We start from the raw sequence: 19,929 nt of genomic DNA, 5'->3' as shown, positions 1-19,929 counted from the left end.
ACTATTCAATATTTTCATTAATGAGCTGGATAATGAAGTGGGGAGTACACTTATAACATTTGTGGATGACACCAAGCTGGGATGGGATGCGAGCACTTTGGAGTGCACAATTAGAATTCAAAACAACCCTGACATATTTGTTCTGAAAGAAAAAAAGAAATTCAATAAAGAGAAGTGCAAAGTACTTCACTTAGAAAGGAAAGATCTAATGCACAACTACAAAATGGGGAACAACTGGCTATGTGGTAGTATTGCTGAAAAGGATCTGGGGTTACTGTGGATCAGAAATTAAATGACAGTCAATAATGTGATGCAGTTGTGAAAAAGCCTAATGTCATTTTGGGGTTTATATAAGACGTGGGAGGTACATGTCCCGCTCTACTCGGCAGCAGCTGGAGTACTGTGTCCAGTTCTGGGTGCCACACTTAAGGAAAGATGCGGACAAATTGCAAAGAGTCCAGAGGAGAGCAACAAGAATGATAAATGGTTTAGAAAACCTGACCTAGGAGTAAAGGTTAAAAAAACTGGGCATATTTAACCTTGAAAAAAGAAGACTAATGGGAGAGCTGATAACAGTCTTCAAATACGTTAAGGGCTCTTAAAAAGAGGACGGTGATCACTGTTCTCTGTGTCCTCTGAAAGCAGGACAAGAAGTGATGAGCTTAATCTGCTGCAAGGGAGATTAAAGTTAGATATCAGGAAAACATTTCTAACTATAAGGGTAGTGAAGCTCTGAAACTGCCTTCCAAAGCAGGATGTGGAATTCCCCTCACCCAAGGTTTTTAAGAACAGGTTGGACAAACACCTGTCAAGGATGATCTAGGTTTACTTGGTCCTGCCTGAGCACAGGAGGCATCTCACAAGGTCCCTTCCAGCCCTATCTTTCTACAATACAATTTAGGCTGGTGAAAGATGCCAGACTGACTTCCCCTGGACACTGAAGTCCTCCCTTTGTCCACAGAACAGGTGCCGCATACAAAGCAGCCATGCAAACTTCTCTGTCTGCCTCAGTGCAAACCTGCTGGGGCTATTTCCTGGGAATGGCAGAGGGGCAGGTGGTCCAGTCTTCAAACTTGGCCTCTCATCTGCGATTGAAAAGGGTGCCAATTTGCACTAATTTTTGTGATATGGGAACTGGACTTAGACCCAGTGCTTCCTAATGTTTTGTAAGTTATCAACTCCAGCCAAGCCAAGCTGTGAGGTTATGAAAATAAGCAGGATTTTATTTTTTTTTTAGAAGACCGCAGTGAGTTGTTATGTGAGGGATACCTAATAAACACGCAATACATTACTGAAGCTCTTCTACATACTCTGGCTAAATGGGAGTTTTAGCCATTGTCCAATGCCCAGCATGCAAGGAGTGTACTTTATAAGAAAATACACAGTGATGTTATTTCTAGACACCACACAGGGGTGTGTTGTCTCTAGAACAGGGAGGGAAAAATGATAACAGAAGAAACAGTTTCTCTAGAAAATATCTTCAATAAGACTCAAGAGCCTTTCAGACAGTTCTAGTGCTTCCCTCCAGCCCCATTTCACTTTGTCATGTACGGCACTCTGCTGAAACGTGTACTTAAAACTCAGCAAAATGGGTTTCGGGTGGAGGCAGCATATCAAATGCACAGAAGATTCTCCTGCCTCCCCAGTTTCTTCCAGTTCACAGTATTCATATAATCTGGGTAAAAACGGCAGTGAAAGCTGAGGCTTGGAGACTTGTGTGCTCACATCAGACCCCCATCATCATTCCTGTGCCCATTCATCACTAGCTCTACAGGCAGGGAGCCAGACATGGTGGCACCACCACTTCTGCTTATAAAGGCTTTAAATCAGTAAAGACATATTTGTTCTCATCTGCTTTCAGTCTGCACTTTCACTGGGATTTCCAGTAATATTTGTATTGTTTAAAAGAGAGGTGTCCTTTCAGACATGATTATTATTCTCATTTCCTTAATAAGGCGGCTGCATGACTAGCAAGGGGACTCCATGTTATCTCCAGGGTATTTTTATTCTACTAGTACTGCAGGATGCACCAGAACACTGTCCAGAAATGGATTTAGCTGCTGTTGTGTTTTTCCTTCCTGCTTGACACAAAGATAGTTCTCTGGCTTGATTAATTTTAATTCTTCTGTCTGATATTTTCATATACCTGCTGCTTCATTCTGTTCATGGTTAAAGAGTGAGTCCCTTCCAGGAAATGCTAGGTATGGAGAAACACTTTCAGAACACAAATTGCACGCATCTGTAGATGATAATTCTGTGCGTGGGTTAATTTCTAGTTAGCAACCTTTGACCTACGGCTGAAGGACCTCCCCAGACCCCGGTTTCCCCTGAGATATGACCTTGGTCAAAAGTTCCTGATCAGGAGCTAACTTTTTTTGTATGTTTTAAAATACCAAACAACATACATTTTTGCATCAAATCCAGTGGAGTTTTTGTTTCAACAAGTCCATTTTTAATTTTAATTATTTATTTTAATATCACTGTTTATGTTAAATTCTGATAATAATTCTGAGAGTCATTGCACCACATTTAAAAACAATCCAAGACAGGAAGAATGGCTATTAACACAGAACTCATCAACTGTTATATGGCTAGTGGGAGAATTCAAAGTCTAAATTACTGCCTCTTTAGTGAGTGTTCAGATTGTGATAGAACAGTAGCAAGCTACCCTGGCTTCTGGCACCAAGAATCACAGCTGACCATACAGCTTTCAGAAAGGGGCTGACTTTGGTGCTGTTTCACAGCTACAGACCATAGAGCCACATTATCTGAAGCAGGCTCTAAAATGACAGCCACAATTTGCTATCTAGCTACTAGTGCTGGAGGAATTACGTTAAATGAACATACTGCCATTTGTCAAATAACAAATTAAAGAACTAGTTTTGCAGTATTCAAGCAGCTCAAAAGCTATTCATCTAATAATGTATTCAAAAATATTCTCTCTGCTATTTGGTATTTATTCATCTTAGCTATCTGTCACCTTAGCACTTCAGTGTCCTCTGCCCCCGCAAAAAAAAAAATTGGCATTAGCAAAAGAGCTTGAGTTTTTGCATAAACAGTAGATAGATAGCCGACTATGCTAACTACTTGATTTTTACATTTCCATCCAGTTTAGGCTGGAATGGAAAATATAATATAAAACCAAGGAAATAGACAAGTTAGAACAAGGTTGCTCCATTTTGAATCTGCAGGGTTTAATTCAACCAGCATGTGGGGGAAAAATCAGGGACTTGATTTTCCAAAATAAATTGATATTATTCATATACTATACAAACATACAAATGTACTTAATTCTGGGATTTTCTCTGTCCAAGTCACTTTTTTTCTCTTAATAAAGACCAACAAAATGACACAGAGCTCTTATGTTGGGAGTCAGAATTTTATGAGGTTTCAGTGATCTCATGGCTCACCAGTCAATGCTGAATTATTTTACATATTACATTTTATGGGCCCAATCCTGTAGCCCTGCTGTGCAGAATCCCAATGAAGTAAGCCCTTATATAAGTAAGGACTGCAGGAATAGTCCTTTCTATATGCATGTGTGGGGGTAAGTAATTACATAAACAATGTGTTTAGACTGAGATATGAAACAGGTCCTATTTACTGTTCAACTCTATGGTCCAAAGTTTGTTCTCAGCTTTAAACAGGCAACACCAAAAAAATTGTAAACTGTCTCCTACAACCAAATTTGATGCTGACCACACAAGTCAGGCACAGCAGCTATGCCAATACTATAAACGTTGTGCTTACCCAGGAACTGCTGTACATTAAAAATAAAAATATTGTATAACTTCCAACCAGACCTGGAAATGCATTTGTGCAGAGTGTTACTCTATTGTTTGTTCTATACCTCTGAAACACAGAGTTCATGGTAACGCCTAGACCCCATTCTCTGACGGCCAGATTATTGGCGGCTATAAATCGTCATTAGTTCCACTGGCTTCAATGGAACTACGCTGATTTATAGCATCTGAGGATCTGGTCCCAAGTGTCATTCTGAAACTGTTATGTAGCTACAAACTACAATCTTTTGCAACGACAGAGGGCATTCATTATTGTTATTTTATATTTGTATGGCATGAGCACCTAGAGGCCTCGGTAAGTCAACCCCGCCCCCCCATCCCGTGCTAAGCACTGTACAAACAAAGTAAGAAATAATCCCTGCCCCAGCCTAACCTAGACTATGAGCTCTTTGGAGCAGGAACTGTTATTTTACTACACACAGCACCTCGTGCAGTGGGTCTCTGATCCTTGACTGATGCCTGTAGGCATGATGGGAATACAAATAGAGGTAAATACCAGCAACAACCAAATAGATACTCTTTCCGTATATTACCAGAACAGCTACAGGATACAAAAAAATATTGTTTTTCCATGAAGCTCATCTAATTCTCTTTTCTAGGAAAAATACATGCATCTACTGATTTAAGGATAGATTTTCTTCCTCCTCTTACCTCTATTTTTCAGTGGTGGCAGTGTAGGATGAAGGTTTTCATTACAGAAATCTTCATCTGTGCAGCATGCAATAGTTCTTCTGTGATGTATTATGGGTGTATCCTGCAACAGAGAAATTCACAGAGAACTCTGTGAGTAACTTTGTTCTTTTAAACAGACACTGTTGTTTGGGCGCTGGAGAAGGAGACAGACCTGACATGGTAAACAGCATCACAACCAGTGAAGGATTTTGAATATGACTGCAATAAGGATTTGGGCCATCCTAATAAAGCCATTTAAACATCAAAGAACAAATTCATCCCTTGTGAAATTCCACTGAAGTCATTACAATTATACAAAGATGTATTTGGCCGTAACAGCGTACGGAAGAGCTGCGAGAGAACGTATGCGTTAGTGTTACATTATTCAAGCATTCCAATTGAATTCTGGGGCAGACAGATTTCATGTTTATGTACAGTGAGACTGAGGGCCTGATCCTCTGTCCCACTTTCCAGAGCAAAGCAGACAGAATTTTGCCCCAAGGCCAAGATTTCAACAAACAGATGCCTAACGTTAGGCCTGCATTCATCAGAGACTTTAGGATGCTTGGCATTTAGGAAAATGTGGATGCTTATTTAGTAAGCACTTAGAAGCCTCATTTTAGACTCCTATTTTTGAAAATCTTGGCTTTAGCGCATGATTCCCTTCATGTAGGGGAATACTCAGACGGCTTAAAGCCAATGTAGTCAACCCCCAGCGAAACAGATTTGTGAAGGGTATGAAGAGGGAGCAGGAGGGGACAGAACACAGTACACTATACTTTGGAGATATTTACTGGAATAATGGCTCCTATGAGTTTATTACAAGCTGGTGAAAATAAGAGCAGCCATTAGCCTGCTCTAACTTGAACCAATAGCTGGTTTGGCCCCTGGATAGGCCCAGATTTGGGTGTGGGAGCAGAAAGATTACTTAGGGTACATCTACACTGCAAACAAACAAAAAAATGCGGCAGCCAGTCTCAGAGCCCCAGTCAACTGACTTGGGCTCACACTACAGGACTAAAAATAGCAACGTAGATGTTCCTGCTTGGGCTGAAGCCTGGGCTCTGAAATCCAGCAAGGGGTACAGTATCAATGCCTGGACTCCAGCCCGAGCAGAAGTGTCTACACTGCTATTCTTACCCTGTGCCCTTATTCAACACCCTGTAGCAAGAGCCCAAGTCTGTTGACCCAGGCTCTGAGAATCGCTACCATGGTTGTGGTCTTTTGTTGTTTTATTTTGCAGTGTAGATGTACTCAGAGTCAGTTTAACTTCTGTGCCAGGGAAGATAATGGAGCAAGTAATTAAGGAAATCATCTGCAAACACTTGGAAGGTGGTAAGGTGATAGGGAAAAGCCAGCATGGATTTGTAAAGAACAAATCATGTCAAACCAATCTGATAGCTTTCTTTGATAGGATAACGAGTCTTGTGGATAACGGAGAAGCGGTGGATGTGGTATACCTAGACTTTAGTAAGGCATTTGATACGGTCTCGCATGATATTCTTATCGATAAAATAGGCAAATACAAATTTAGATGGGGCTACTATAAGATGGGTGCATAACTGGCTGGATAACCGTACTCAGAGAGTCGTTATTAATGGTTCCCAATCCTGCTGGAAAGGTATAACAAGTGGGGTTCCGCAGGGGTCTGTTTTGGGACCGGCTCTGTTCAATATCTTCATCAACGACTTAGACGTTGGCATAGAAAGTACGCTTATTAAGTTTGCAGATGATACCAAACTGGGAGGGATTGCAACTGCTTTGGATGACAGGGTCATAATTCAAAATGATCTGGACAAATTGGAGAAATGGTCTGAGGTAAACCGGATGAAGTTTAATAAAGACAAATGCAAAGTGATCCGCTTAGGAAGGAACAATCAGTTTCACACATACAGAATGGGAAGAGACTGTCTAGGAAGGAGTACGGCAGAAAGGGATCTAGGGGTTATAGTGGACCACAAGCTAAATATGAGTCAACAGTGTGAAGCTGTTGCAAAGAAAGCAAACATGATTCTGGGATGCATTAACAGGTCTGTTGTGAGCAAGACATGAGAAGTCATTCTTCCGCTCTACTCTGCGCTGGTTAGGCCTCAACTGGAGTATTGTGTCCAGTTCTAGGCACCACATTTCAAGAAAGATGTGTAGAAACTGGAGAGGGTCCAGAGAAGAGCAACAAGAATGATTAAAGGTCTAGAGAACATGACCTATGAAGGAAGGCTGAAAGAATTGGGTTTGTTTAGTTTGGAAAAGAGAAGACTGAGAGGGGACATGATAGCAGTTTTCAGGTATCTAAAAGGGTGTCATGAGGAGGAGGGAGAAAACTTGTTCACCTTAGCCTCTAATGATAGAACAAGAAGCAATGGGCTTAAACTGCAGCAAGGGAGGTTTAGGTTGGACATTAGGAAAAAGTTCTTATCTGTCAGGGTGGTTAAACACTGGAATAAATTGCCTAGGGAGGTTGTGGAATCTCCATCTCTGGAGATATTTAAGAGTAGGTTAGATAAATGTCTATCCGGGATGGTCTAGACAGTATTTGGTCCTGCCATGAGGGCAGGGGACTGGACTCGATGACCTCTCGAGGTCCCTTCCAGTCCTAGAGTCTATGAATCTTCATTCCACCTGCTGTCCTCCCTCCACCGTCATGCTGAGCTTTGCACGGAACAGCTGGGGATTTAACCCTGAGTGATTTCTCTGTGTTAAACATGCAAGCACAAAAGAGAATTGCTGTGTAGGGTGAGACGTTGATTGCAGTACATGAAATGGAAACACATTTCTCTCCCTGGAACTATAATACCTTCCCCACATTTACTGACTGGATGACCGTCTACACATACAGGACTCACGTTACACATCAGTGATATGTAACAACTTCTGTGAAAACAGCAACTTTTTTACGGCACACTACTATGCAGCACACAGCAGTTTAGGAAAGGAAGTAAAGACTGTGTTACCTAATTCAAGCTGCAGGGGGAATTTAGAGAATCAGAATGTAATTACCCGAGTGGCAGTTTCACCAGGAAAGCACGGGCTAATATTAGTTAACTAACAATATGGTGTGCTTGAAGAAGTAGCAAGAGTTTTGGGGAGCAGATGCCATTTCCTCAGCATTCAGTGCAGAGGGCACATCTCCCACATGACCAAAATTCAAAGCAGCAGATGTATGCATTTATCCTGACTACACTGCAGCTGAATGAAAACTATCACAATAGCTAGACCAAACCTTGATCATAACTGTTTTCTTACCCGGCATTGGAAGTCTGAGCCTTCTAAGCCTAGGCATCCTGAAGCAATTGTACGTCCTCCGGATTCATCTTCTTCTACCATGGTGAAACAGTAGCCGTCAGTCCTGAAAGAGCGAAGCAGAATTAGTTTTTTAAAATGAGAGATTTTCTATTAGATATGCTGTGCCCCACAAACATACAGTTGATAAATCAACACACTTTGAACAGTACTGTAACAAAATGCGTATGACTAAACTATTATCTCATATGTAAAATCTTATTTATTTACGCAATGTTATTTCAACATACAAAACAAACAGATGCTTATTCCAGGCTCCTGGCACCCACATATAGTTAAAATTAAATCCAACAAAGACAGACAGCAATCACAAACCGATAACTTTTCTTCAAACAAAATAAGCCAGTCCTCAAAGCTGACATTTTCACACAAACCTCTAACCCCCATAATTAAAAATCTTCACCCAAGGCCCATCCCCTCTGCACAAATGTCTATCCCAGTGGTTCTCAACCCATGGCCCGCAGGCCGCTTGCGGCCCAATCAGCACACAGCTGCGGCCCATGCGATCTCCTCAGGGCCACAGAGGTAGTATATTGTGTGAATATGGCCAACATAACACAAAGAGAGCTGCATATCCGGTCCACAGTGGTAAATAGGTTGAGAACCACTGGTCTATCCTAATAGATGGGTCTCCAATGATGCAAAGCCTATCTTAGTAAAAGCATCAGTACTAAAGCAGGTCCACTTGTGCATGCACACACTGTACAGAGATTTGCTCTGTGGTGCAGATCTGAAGAGGCCACCGTCATTGAGATAATGACTGTGAAACACTATTAAGAGTGATTTGTGGTCCTTACTTTAACCATATTACAAACTGCAACACTCTGTTGCGGATCAGTTCTTGAGTTATCATCAACATCCTTCATAACTGTTTACTTGGGTTATAAGCCTAAAGTGATCCATAATACTTCAGTTTACAAGAACATGTACAAGAGAGGACAAGTATACTAACAGATGGCTAGATGGTGCTGGTGATAAATGTCCTTCCCTAATGAAGGTCAAATGCATGAATGTTATCAGGGAAACAAAAAGAGTGCCGGCATCTGACTGAAAATCTTTGCTAATTTCTCATCACTTTCTGGGGACTCACTACCCATCAAAATGAATGAAAAAACATCTTGATCGTAAGAAATAAAATGAATAATAAAAAAATAGCCCCTTATCCTCAAACAATCAAGTCATATAGCAATAAAATGTTTTCTTAACCTCTTATTTTCTTTCTAATATTTATGATAATTAGATATTTTCACAACAAAAGCACAAATGAAGAAGGACAATAAAAGGGAAACAGATAAAAGAAGTAACTAAATGGATTTACAAGGCTTAAATAAAGCAGAATTTCAGATAATTATTTTACTTTTACTTGAAAGAAAGGAAAACCTAACAAAACAAACAAATAAAAACAATAATGACAATAAGGAAGTTGTAGGAAAAGGGGAACATTCCGTTACACACTGAATGCATAAATACAATTTGGAAATATTATCTGTGCCACAGAAGGATGCCGGAGAGGAAAACACCAAACATTTGCTGTGGCACGTTTTTAAATTACCTGTGTGAAATCTAGTCAGAGCAAGCTTGTTTCACAGTTACTTTCAATAACAGGACAAGTTACTAACTTCTGGATCTGAAAAGTAACCAGTTGCACACTACAGACTACTTTGTCATAGAAGCACACAATTTACTTTTATACTACTTAGATGTTGTGCATGAGAGTAAAGTAAGGAAGACAACAACCCTTTTGGGTAACAACTCCCATGACTTCATTACTCAGTCTCAAGATAGGAATGATAGGATTGCCAAGAAAAGAGACTGAAAAGAATCCATTAGAGTACAATATTATATTAGACTACATTTTATTTGTTTACATGGTGTCTTCGATTCAAAGCAAGGAGTAAGAGTAACTGAGGGACACAGTAACAAAACAATAAATTGCAATCAATTGAAAAACAAAAGAAGTCAACAACTGATGGTCTCTAATAGAGCCAATATACAAAAGGAGGAGAAAGAAAATCAAATTGTTAGAAGAGGTACTATTAAGAAGGGAAAGCGAAGACACAGGAGGTTTTGGCATTCTAGTGACTTTCAACTGGACATAGACCAGGGGTCGGCAACCTACGGCATGTGTGCCAAAGGTGACACGCAAGCCGATTTTTAATGGCACGCGGGGTGGGCTGAGCCACTCAGCCCACCGCCGCTCTGGGGTTCCCGCTGCTGGCCCCTTGCCAGCTGGGGTCCCCCCGGCCACAGCCCCACTCAGCATCCGCTGCTGGCCTGGGAGAAGGAACCCCAGGCTGGCAGGGGGCTGAGACCTCAGCTGGCAGGAGCCCGCAGCTGAAACCCCAGAGCGGCGGCGGGCGGAGCCGCTCAGTCGCTGCTCTGGGGTTCTGGCTGCTGGCCCCTTGCCAGCCTGGGTGTCCCCCCCCCGCCACAGCCCCACTCACCTTGCGCAGGCCCCCTTCCAGACAGGGTCCAGGCCTCCGGCTCTGCTCAGCCCTACCATCCGCCAGCTCCACTCACCTCAGCTGCCAATCTGGGGTTCCACTTGCTGACCTCCTGCCAGCCGGGGTCTGGATCTCCAGCCTTCCTCAGCTGCTTTCTGGCCTGGAGTCCCAGCAGGCCACCCTGGGCTCTGCTCCTGGCCTTGGATCACTGCTATGCAACCTCCCCACTGTGGCCCACTGTTCCCAGCCTGGGTCAGTGAGGATTGCACACAAGGCCAGAGGGGGTGCAGCTCAGCACCCCCATCTTAAAATTGCTTATATCAGACCACACTGCGTTTGACCTTGTGCCTGCCTTCTATCGCCATTTTTTCCCCACTGAGAGCTGAAGGGAACATTTGATAAAATGGCAGCTCCTAAGAAAGCGAAGCTAAATGTCCGATCATTTCAGCCTGCTTGGACAGACGCATTTGGATTTATTGAAAAGAAGGACCTTGCTATTTGTGCTTTCTGTCATGAAAGTGTTGTTTGTCGCACATCAAGTGTTTGATGACATTTTGAAATGAAGCACGAGAAAACCTTTCTTGACGAAGCAGACAAGACTGAATCAATCAAAAAGGCAGTAGCAGCCTATGAGAAGCAAAGCAGTGTTTTTAAAAGCTTAAGTGTAAGGAAAAATCAAATAACAGAAGGAAGTTACAAGACTGCACAGTGCATTGCAAAAAACGGAAAGCCGTTTACAGATGGGGAATATATAAAAGAAGTTTTTCTCAGCAGTTCGGAGATTTTGTTCAATGATTTGCCAAATAAAGATACAATCATATCTAGAATAAAAGAACTGTCCATCTCTGCCAGAACAGTTGAGAGACGCATAAGTGAAATGGCAGAAAACATTAAGGAAAAGCAGACGACTGCATTGAAAGACACAGCAGTGTATAGTGTTGCAGTTGATGAGAGTGTGGATATAAACGACGTTCCGCGTTTGGCAGTTGTTGCAAGATATTGTGCTTCCGATGAAATCCAAGAGGAACTTTGTTGTCTAAAACCCCTGTATGGCACAACAAAAGGGGAACATATACTGGAAAGTTTTGTAAACCATTTTGAAGAACGAGGAGTTGACATCAGAAAAATATTTTGTGTGACAACAGATGGTGCTCCTGCCATGGTTGGAAAACAGAAATTACCTGAAGATCAAACTGGCCATCTGACAGTCAAATTTCACTGTATCATCCATCAAGAAAACCTGTGTGCTAAAATGTCTAATTCAGAGCTTAATAATGTCATGAATACAGTGGTGCGAATTGTGAATTTCCTTGTTACTCAATCAGACAATTTCAAGCACTGCTAGAAGAGATGGACAGTGCTTATAACGACATCCCACTTCACAGCAACATTTGGTGGCTAAGTTGTGGCAATGTTTTGGTACGCTTTGTAAACTGTTTTGATGCAATCAAGGCCTTTTTGTCAGAAAAAGAACAAAACTAACCCGAACAGGATGATGACAAATGGCTGTGTAAGCTTATGTTTCTAACTGATATCACCACTCACCTAAACGAACTCAACCTCTGTCTCCAGGGTGCAGGGCAAACAGTTCTGGATCTTTATGAAGCCTGGAAAGCATTTTTTGTGAAACTAGCCATTTTTTCCAGGGATATTCAAACTTCTACTTTCCGCTACTTCCAACTCATAAAAGAGCTATTGACACGTTGCACTGTCAATGTCGATGAAATTGGAAAGTACATGCAAGAACTGGAATCAGAATTTTCTGACAGATTTCAAGATTTCCAGCGATTTGGCCCAATGCTTTTTTTTCTAATTAAACCTGAAAAGTTCAACGAAAGCGACTTGGATTTGTCTGTATTTCAGTGGATGGGTGTTGAAGATTTTGAAATGCAACTCATTCAGTTAAAAAGCTCAGAATTGTGGACATCAAAGTTTGTGGCTCTGCGGAGCGCACTTGAAGCTACCGAGAGAGATCATGGAGGCCTCTATTCTGACCTGCTGGACATCCCTGCCAGTTAAATTTAACTGTTTGAAGAAAATTGCGTTTGCATTGCTTTCAGCATTTGGATCCATATAGCTGTGTGAACAGATATTTTCACACATGAAATCTGTCCTCTGTCCCTCTCGGAGCCGGTTAACAAGTGATCACTCAGAAGCCTGTGTGCAGCTTAAAGTATCCAAATACATTGGAAAACTCAGCAAGGAAAAGCAAGGGCAAGGATCACACTACACTGATAAGATCTACATTTTAATTTAATTTTAAATAAAGCTTCTGAAACATTTTGAAAACCTTGTTTACTTTACATATAACAGTAGTTTGGTTATATATTATAGACTTATAGAGAGACCTTCTAAAAACGTTAAAATGTATTATCGGCACGCAAAGCCTTACATTAGAATGTATAAACGAAGACTCGACACACCACTGCTTAAAGGTTGCCGACCCCTGACATAGACTCATAAATCACTTTTGAAAATGGGAGATAGGCTCCTAAGTCACTTAAGTGCTTGTGAAAATTTTACTCTGATGTAAAATGACAAAGCAAGTTAGATCATGGAAAGCAGAGGGGGAGAGAGCTCAAAAACTTTGAGGGATGGAGGAAATCATTCTTTCTGGAGACAGCAATAGGAGAATGTCTCACAAGCTTCAGACCATGATACAATGAATGAAGAATGTGGAATGAAATTAAAAGGTGAATGTCTTATATAGGAAAAATGAGATTTAAGAGGGAGAATTTTCAGTGTAAAAGTTACCTTCACCCCTCGGAAAGCCTCCCAGAGATCTGGGCAAGAGAGTAGAAGAGAGAGTGTCTCCTAGAACTCCTGGAAGAGCTCTACTGTGGTGGTGAGGAAGAGATCCTCACAGGTCGAATATAACGCACTCTACATAGAGAGGAGTGCCTAGCACATTCCAGCTGCACAACTCAGCCATGTCAGAAATTAAAATCTTTCCATCATTAAAAACAATCTGAACAAGCATGTACCACATCTATTATGCTGTAGTTCACTGCATATTGCATATAAGTATGCATGTATAACACAGAATGATGAATACAGGGGGTCCCCTGTATACACTGGTGTTGTGTTCTTGAAAAGGGCGATGGATACCGAAATGACGTATACTGGGGAATTTTTCTCCATGAGAAATAATGGAATAAGAGGGAGATGCGTTCACAACTTCACCACACTTGCCTATGACAATGCTCTTTTCACGTAAACGGTGTACCTTTTTACACTAACAGGTTATACAGCACACATTTTACACACAAAACATTGAATAAAATAATGTAGAACCCTACTAACACTGTTCAAACACACAGAACATTTTAATACAGTAAATACAGTACAGTATAAAACGATGTCAATTATGCTAAACTTAAGTAGGGGTGGCGGCTGGGTTTTCTTGGGCTGGCTTTTCGGTTGCAGAAGTCTTAAAAAAGGATTTTATCGACATCTGCTCTCCTGCATGACTCTTTGAATGACAGATCTCCCTGTAGCAAGCCACTGTGTCACTGAGAGCCCTGGAGACTTTGGCAGACCGTTCACGAAAAGGATCACTGCTCTGTATGATTTTTGTCATCTCATCTAGCAATCCAAAGAAACGGGAGAGATTCTTTGTCGTCAGACTCCTGGCTTCCTGCCCTACGTCATCGTCGTCATCGTCCTTGCTTTCTTCAGTATCCGTTGTTGGTCCAGCTGTCCAGCTCAATCAGTTCCTCCTTGTCAGTTGCTCAGCATGAGACTTCAACAACTCCTGTACATCATCTTCCTCCACCTCCTCAAAGCCAATATCCTTCGCAAACTTGACAATTTCTTGCTCGAGAGCAGAAATGGCATCAAATCCCATGAATCTGTGGACAGCATGTGGCACTGCACAGCGCAAAACGCCATTCATATATTGCAAAGTGACCTCTTCCCACGACGCGTCCATGTTTTCCACGCTGTTCAAGATGTTGTAGGACTTCCAAAACTCCTTTACACTGGGCTTTCCTTCACCTGCCATCTCCTTAATCAGCACGGAGAACATCCTCTGTAGGTAATAAGCCTTGAACGTGGCCAATACACCCTGGTCCATAGGCTGCAGCGACGATGTGGGTGGCAAAAATAGGACACTGACCTTCGGGCAGAGGGCTTCATTGTCCAGTTCATAGACACTTGCGTTATCCAGCAGAAGGAGAATCTTAAAGGCCAAATTTTCCTTCTGACAGTAAGCCTTAAATTCAGGGACAGCATGGTCTACAAACGGAAAATATTGCATGTCATCCAGGCCTTTCTATTTGACTTCCAAATCACAGGGAGATGAGACTTGACATAGCCCCTCATTGCTCTTGGGTTTTCACTGTGATAGACAAGCAAGGGCTTCAGCTTATAATCATCTTCTGCATTTCCCCCAAGCAGAAGGGTTAAGCGGTCTTTTAAGGCTTTGAATCCAGAAGCAGTCTTCTTGCCATGAGAAATGTAAGTCTTTGTTGGCATCTTCTTCCACTAAAGGCCCATCTCGTCGACATTAAAAACTTGTTTTGGAGAGCAGCCACCTTCCAAAACAATTGTGTTTAGCTGTGTAGGAAACATTTCAACTGCTTCTTCATCCACACTGGCCACTTCTCCTGTGAGTTTTACATTATGTAGATTGGCACGCTTCTGAAATCTGTGGAATCACCCATGACTAGCATGGAAGGTCTCCTTTTCTGCTGTTGAGCTCTCTCCCTCTCTTTCCTTTAAATCGTTATACAGGCTTTTGGCCTTCTCCTGAATCAAGCTTAAACTCACAGGTGTTTTCTTTTCATGGAGGTCATCAATCCAATCAGCCAGCAAACATTCCATCTTCTCCATTGTACAGGGAGTCCTCGGACTTACGACACCCGACTTCTGTTGGACGCCACTTATGACGCTTTTCAATTGACTGTCCGTTTTGCCCCTACGACTCTTGTTTTGCCCTTACGATGAAAGCCGGCAGGGAGAACAGCACACATCACATGCTGAGCCTCAGCCAATCTCTGATTTCACTGTTCAAGCTTTCTGATTGGCTCCCGGCCCCGGGCTCAGTCAATCAAAAACAAACGGCAATGCTACCCAGCAACAAGCTACCCTGGCCGTGGAAGCCAATCAGACAAGCAACTGCAAGGACCCCCCCCTACTTCCAGCTCCATTCATTATAACGCAGCGCAAATAGGGGCATATCCAACATGTACATGTGCTACAGAGAAATTTACAAGGAGAAGAGGGGAACATCTGTCCAAACTTCCTTGGACACTTCAAGATCGCAGACAAGACTCCAGAGAAACCTGCAGCTCAGACTTCAGCGAAGCCCCCAGCCAAGAGCCCTTCAAAAAGTTCTGGAAAGTCAAAGCATATGTGCTTTTATGTTTATTTTAATACTGTTTACCAAATAAATGCATTGATGTTGCTACATTAGTCATCTAAAATTCATTTAGTACAACAATCTGGATTATTGTGGTGAAAATAGTGTATCAAGTCTTGGTTCAGGAACCAATCCCCCCTTTATACCATTGATTCCTACAGGAAAAGGAGTTTGGACTTACAACGCAATTCTGAGGAACAAATTGTGTCGTAAGTCTGAGGATCCCTGTACTGCTGCTCTGTTTCGTTATCTTCACTGATGACAACTTCGTAGCACTTCTAGCGCTTTCATGAATTCGATTAGCACTCTTTAAACATTGAGTGTATCGTTGAAGCAGGCAAACTGAGAATATGAGCAACATCAGCTGCATGCTCAACTCTTTCAATACACTTTATAACATCCAATTTCACTTCTAATGTTACACTCTTACATTGCCTCTTAGACACAGGCCCACTTTTAACACTTCGAATGCATTTTAAACTCATGATGGGTACAGGACACTACTGTACTCAGGGCTGCCCCGCCTCTTCCCACCCCTACTATTCATTCTCAATAGTGTAACATTTATGGATTATTAAATAAAATTACATTCACTTAAAAATTAAAAACATTTATTGAATTGAATTGGGTGTTGTAAAATGTAGCCATGTAATGTTGTAAAATGTAGGCATGTGGCCATGCCTCCAGTGAGGCATCATGTTATGCTACAGTACAGAAAAGACATTGAACAGATTTTGGACGTGATAATTCACAAGCAGAGATCTGGTATGTCATATTTTGGCTAGGGTGATTTTTTTTACAACCAAGTCAAATACCGGGGGGTGGGGTGGGGGAAGAACAGCAGAAATGCTGACAGAGCCTGAACTAGAAGGTATTGCTACAATTAACAATTACTATAATGACATAGGTGATCTTAACTGAGACCTTTACTAAATGTCAGAAGCGAGGCACGGGGGCCCAAGAGCTTTGCAGCTGTTCAAGCAGATGTCCTTACTGGAGAAGAGCCATTTCTCATGAAAGATGCAACACTTTAGCGACCGCACTTTGATTGTTGAAAATTTCCTCCCCGGGCTTCTATGGTAGCATGACATCAATATCTGTCTTACTATTTCTCTTTCCCTCTCTTCTTTTAAAATAAAAAACAAAAATGCTTTAAATACCCATCTACCACAGAAGGACTTTAAAAATAACAGGCATAATAAATCCTTAACCATCTTTCAATGAATATGCTAAGTAACTTGTGGTGGCAAAAAAGATTTGGACAGATGAAATTATTTCCTCATTCATTTCCTGCAACCTGCAGGTTGGTTAAACTCCCTGACTACTAAACCAGAAACCTCCTACTTTTCAGTACATTACCACCACCTTACTTTGGTCTGCAATGCAGCCTGTAGGATTTTATTTTTTTAAACTTCATCTCTTGTGCACATTTCTGAATACACTGGCAGCATAAATTATATTGCCCATATGGTCCCAATCAAATCAGCAAAACAACTTCTGCATTGTTCTTAGTAATGATGGGGAAACTTCAATTACAGTTTGTATAGAAACCTGACCATTCAGATGCTTATGTGAAGCTCTACAGACTTTCTCTAGTTATGAAACTACTTAAACTCTCAACATGCATCTACTTCCTACATTTTGTCATATCTATCACCCTACGAATATGTTCATAAAAGCCAAGTTTAGCAGAACACTGTCCATAAACCAAAGAGCCACTGTACATTTTTTCAACACAAACTCATTTTCTGGCAAAAAATATTGTGGTAACAGTAACATGAAACCCAGTTAGAAGAACTGCATTATACTCCTGCTGAGCCAAATTCAGCCTTCAGATGTGTATGCAATGACTTTGAAGTCAGTGGGAGCCATGCACTTGCAACAAAGCACAGAATCTGGCTCATAATGGGACAAATCCTCGGCCTGTGAAAGGACCACACAAGCCTCCAAGTCAGCAAAACTGATCCTGTTCTGCTGTGTGGGGCACATCCCAGATGTCAAGAAGTCACAGAGGGACACTCTTCTTACCCCATCAGTGACGACCCTCTCTACAACACTGCACAGAAAGATGTGAGGACACTCTGCAGCATGGAATGGAGGATTCTCCCAACTCCCACAGAGAACCACTTTATAAAGCTCATTTAAGCCTGGTCTACACTAGGCGTTTAAACCGGTTTTAGGAGCGTAAAACCGATTTAACACCACAACCGTCCACACTAGGAGGCACCATATATCGATTTTAATGGCTCTTTAAACCGGTTTCTGTACTCCTCCCTAACGAGAGGAGTAACGCTAGTATCAGTATTAACATATCGGATTAGGGTTAGTGTGGACGCTGATCGACGGTATTGGCCTCCGGGAGCTATCCCACAGTGCAGCAGTGACCGCTCTGGACCGCAATCTGAACTCGGATGCAGTGGTCAGGTAGACAGGAAAAGCCCCGCGAACTTTTGAATATTTCCTGTTTGCCCAGCGTGGAGCTCCGATCAGCACGGGTGGCGATGCAGTCCGAAATCAAAATAAAGAAAGAGCTCCAGCACGGACCATGCGGATGTGATCACTGTAAGGGCAGGCAAATCCGTTCTATCAGCGCTCCGTTACAGAAGATGAAATTCAGAATCCTTTTTTAAAAATCTCCAGACAGACGCCATAGCAGGGACTCAGCGCACTGCAGCGTGACAAGCGTAACGGAAAGCCAAAGAATCAAATGGACGCTCATGGACTGGAGGACTGGAGGACTGAAGCTATCCCACAGTTCCTGCAGCCTCCGAAAAGTATTTGCATTCTTGGCTGAGCTCCAAATGCTTCTAGGGTCAAACACAGTGTCCGCGGTGGGTCAGGGCATAGCTTGGCAATCTACTCACCCCCCCCCACCCACCCCCAGAAGCGAAAGGGAAAACAATCCTCTGACTCTTTTACATGTCACCCTATCTTTACTGAATGCTGCAGATAGACACGATGCTGCAGCCGTCAACACCAACATCCTCACTCCCCCCCTGCCATGGGTGGCTGATGGTACAAAAGGACTGGTAATTGTCCTCGTCATCAGCCTATTGGCACATGGGGCAGTAACCATGCTGACTAGCATCCGTCAGGTCGATCAAGGGCGCCTGACCCTAATTTTTTCTGGTGGATGGTGCAGTATGGCTGGTAACCATCATCATCATAGCAACAGGGGGCTGAGCTCCATCAGCCCCCACCCTTCATGTGTAAAGAACAGATTCAGTTGCCCCTGGACTAGCAGAGGGATGCTGGGCTTCTCTCCTACACACTGCTTAATGTCCTGTATGGACTATCATAGCAGCTGGAGGCTGCCTTCCACTCATTTCTCACTAACAAGTCACCATGTCTTTTTATTCCTGCATTCTTTATTACTTCATCACACAAGTGGGGGGACAATGCTACGGTAGCCCAGAAAGGCTGGGGGAAGAACGAAATCAACAGGTGGGGTTGTTACAGGAGCACCCCCTATGAATAGCATACAGATCATAGTTTCTGCAGGATCTGACACAGAGCAGCTGTGCTCTCTGGTTCTATGATACAGTGGTTATCTAGTACACTTGCCTATATTCTAGGTAGGACTGATTCTATTTTTAGATACCAAAAAGGAGGGATTGACTCAGGGAGTCATTCCCAATTTTGGCTTTTGCGCCCCTGGCTAAGAGCAGCCAGGGGCACTTATGACAGCAGCAAATGGTACAAAAGGACTGGTAGCCATGATCATCTTAGTTCCAATTTATGGAAGGGTTTGGATGGTGCAGTATGGCTGGTAACCATCTCTGCTGTCATGCAAAAGCAAAAGCATGCTTCTGTGTAGCGCTGCTGAATCGCCTCTGTGAGCGGCATCTAGTACACATACCGTGAGAGTCACAAAAGGCAAAACAAGCTCCATGATTGCCATGCTATGGCATCTGCCAGGGCAATCCAGGGGAAAAAGGCGCGAAATGCTTGTCTGCCGTTGCTTTCCCAGAGGAAGGAGTGACTAACGACATTTACCCAGAACCACCCGCGACAATGATTTTTGCCCCATCAGGCACTGGGATCTCAACCCGGAAGTTCCAAGGGGCGGGGGAGGCTGCGGGAACTATGGGATAGCTACGGAATAGCTACCCACAGTGCAACGCTCCAGAAGCCGACGCTTTGGACCGTGGACGCACACCACCGAATTAATGGGCTTAGTGTGGCCGCGCGCAATCGATTTTATAAAATCTGTTTTACAAAACCAGTTTATGCAAATTCGGAATAGTCCCGTAGTGTAGACGTACCCTCACTGTGTTAAGTACAGAGCCTATATCTACAGTTTCCAACCTGATGGTGACTCTGACATGGCAATACTACCAACCATTGA

General features: G+C 42.6%; 1 protein-coding gene across 13 annotated transcripts in view; it reads right to left on the bottom strand.

The window, feature by feature from the left end:
- BMPR1B (bone morphogenetic protein receptor type 1B) overlaps positions 1–19,929 on the bottom strand; it is a 375,661-nt gene that overhangs the window by 9,051 nt on the left and 346,681 nt on the right. For all 13 annotated transcript variants that reach the window (XM_045018526.1, XM_045018531.1, XM_045018523.1 and 10 more), the window contains 2 exons: positions 7,719–7,821; positions 4,455–4,557 (listed from right to left, as the gene is read on the bottom strand). In XM_045018526.1, coding sequence (XP_044874461.1) covers positions 4,455–4,557; positions 7,719–7,821 — 206 coding nt within the window. The remainder of the gene's footprint in view (positions 1–4,454; positions 4,558–7,718; positions 7,822–19,929) is intronic.

Source organism: Mauremys mutica, chromosome 5 (genome assembly GCF_020497125.1).
Source record: "Mauremys mutica isolate MM-2020 ecotype Southern chromosome 5, ASM2049712v1, whole genome shotgun sequence".
NCBI lineage: Eukaryota > Metazoa > Chordata > Testudines > Geoemydidae > Mauremys > Mauremys mutica.
The sequence above is the reverse complement of the archived record's forward strand: the minus strand, read 5'-3'. Positions and strand labels throughout refer to the sequence as shown.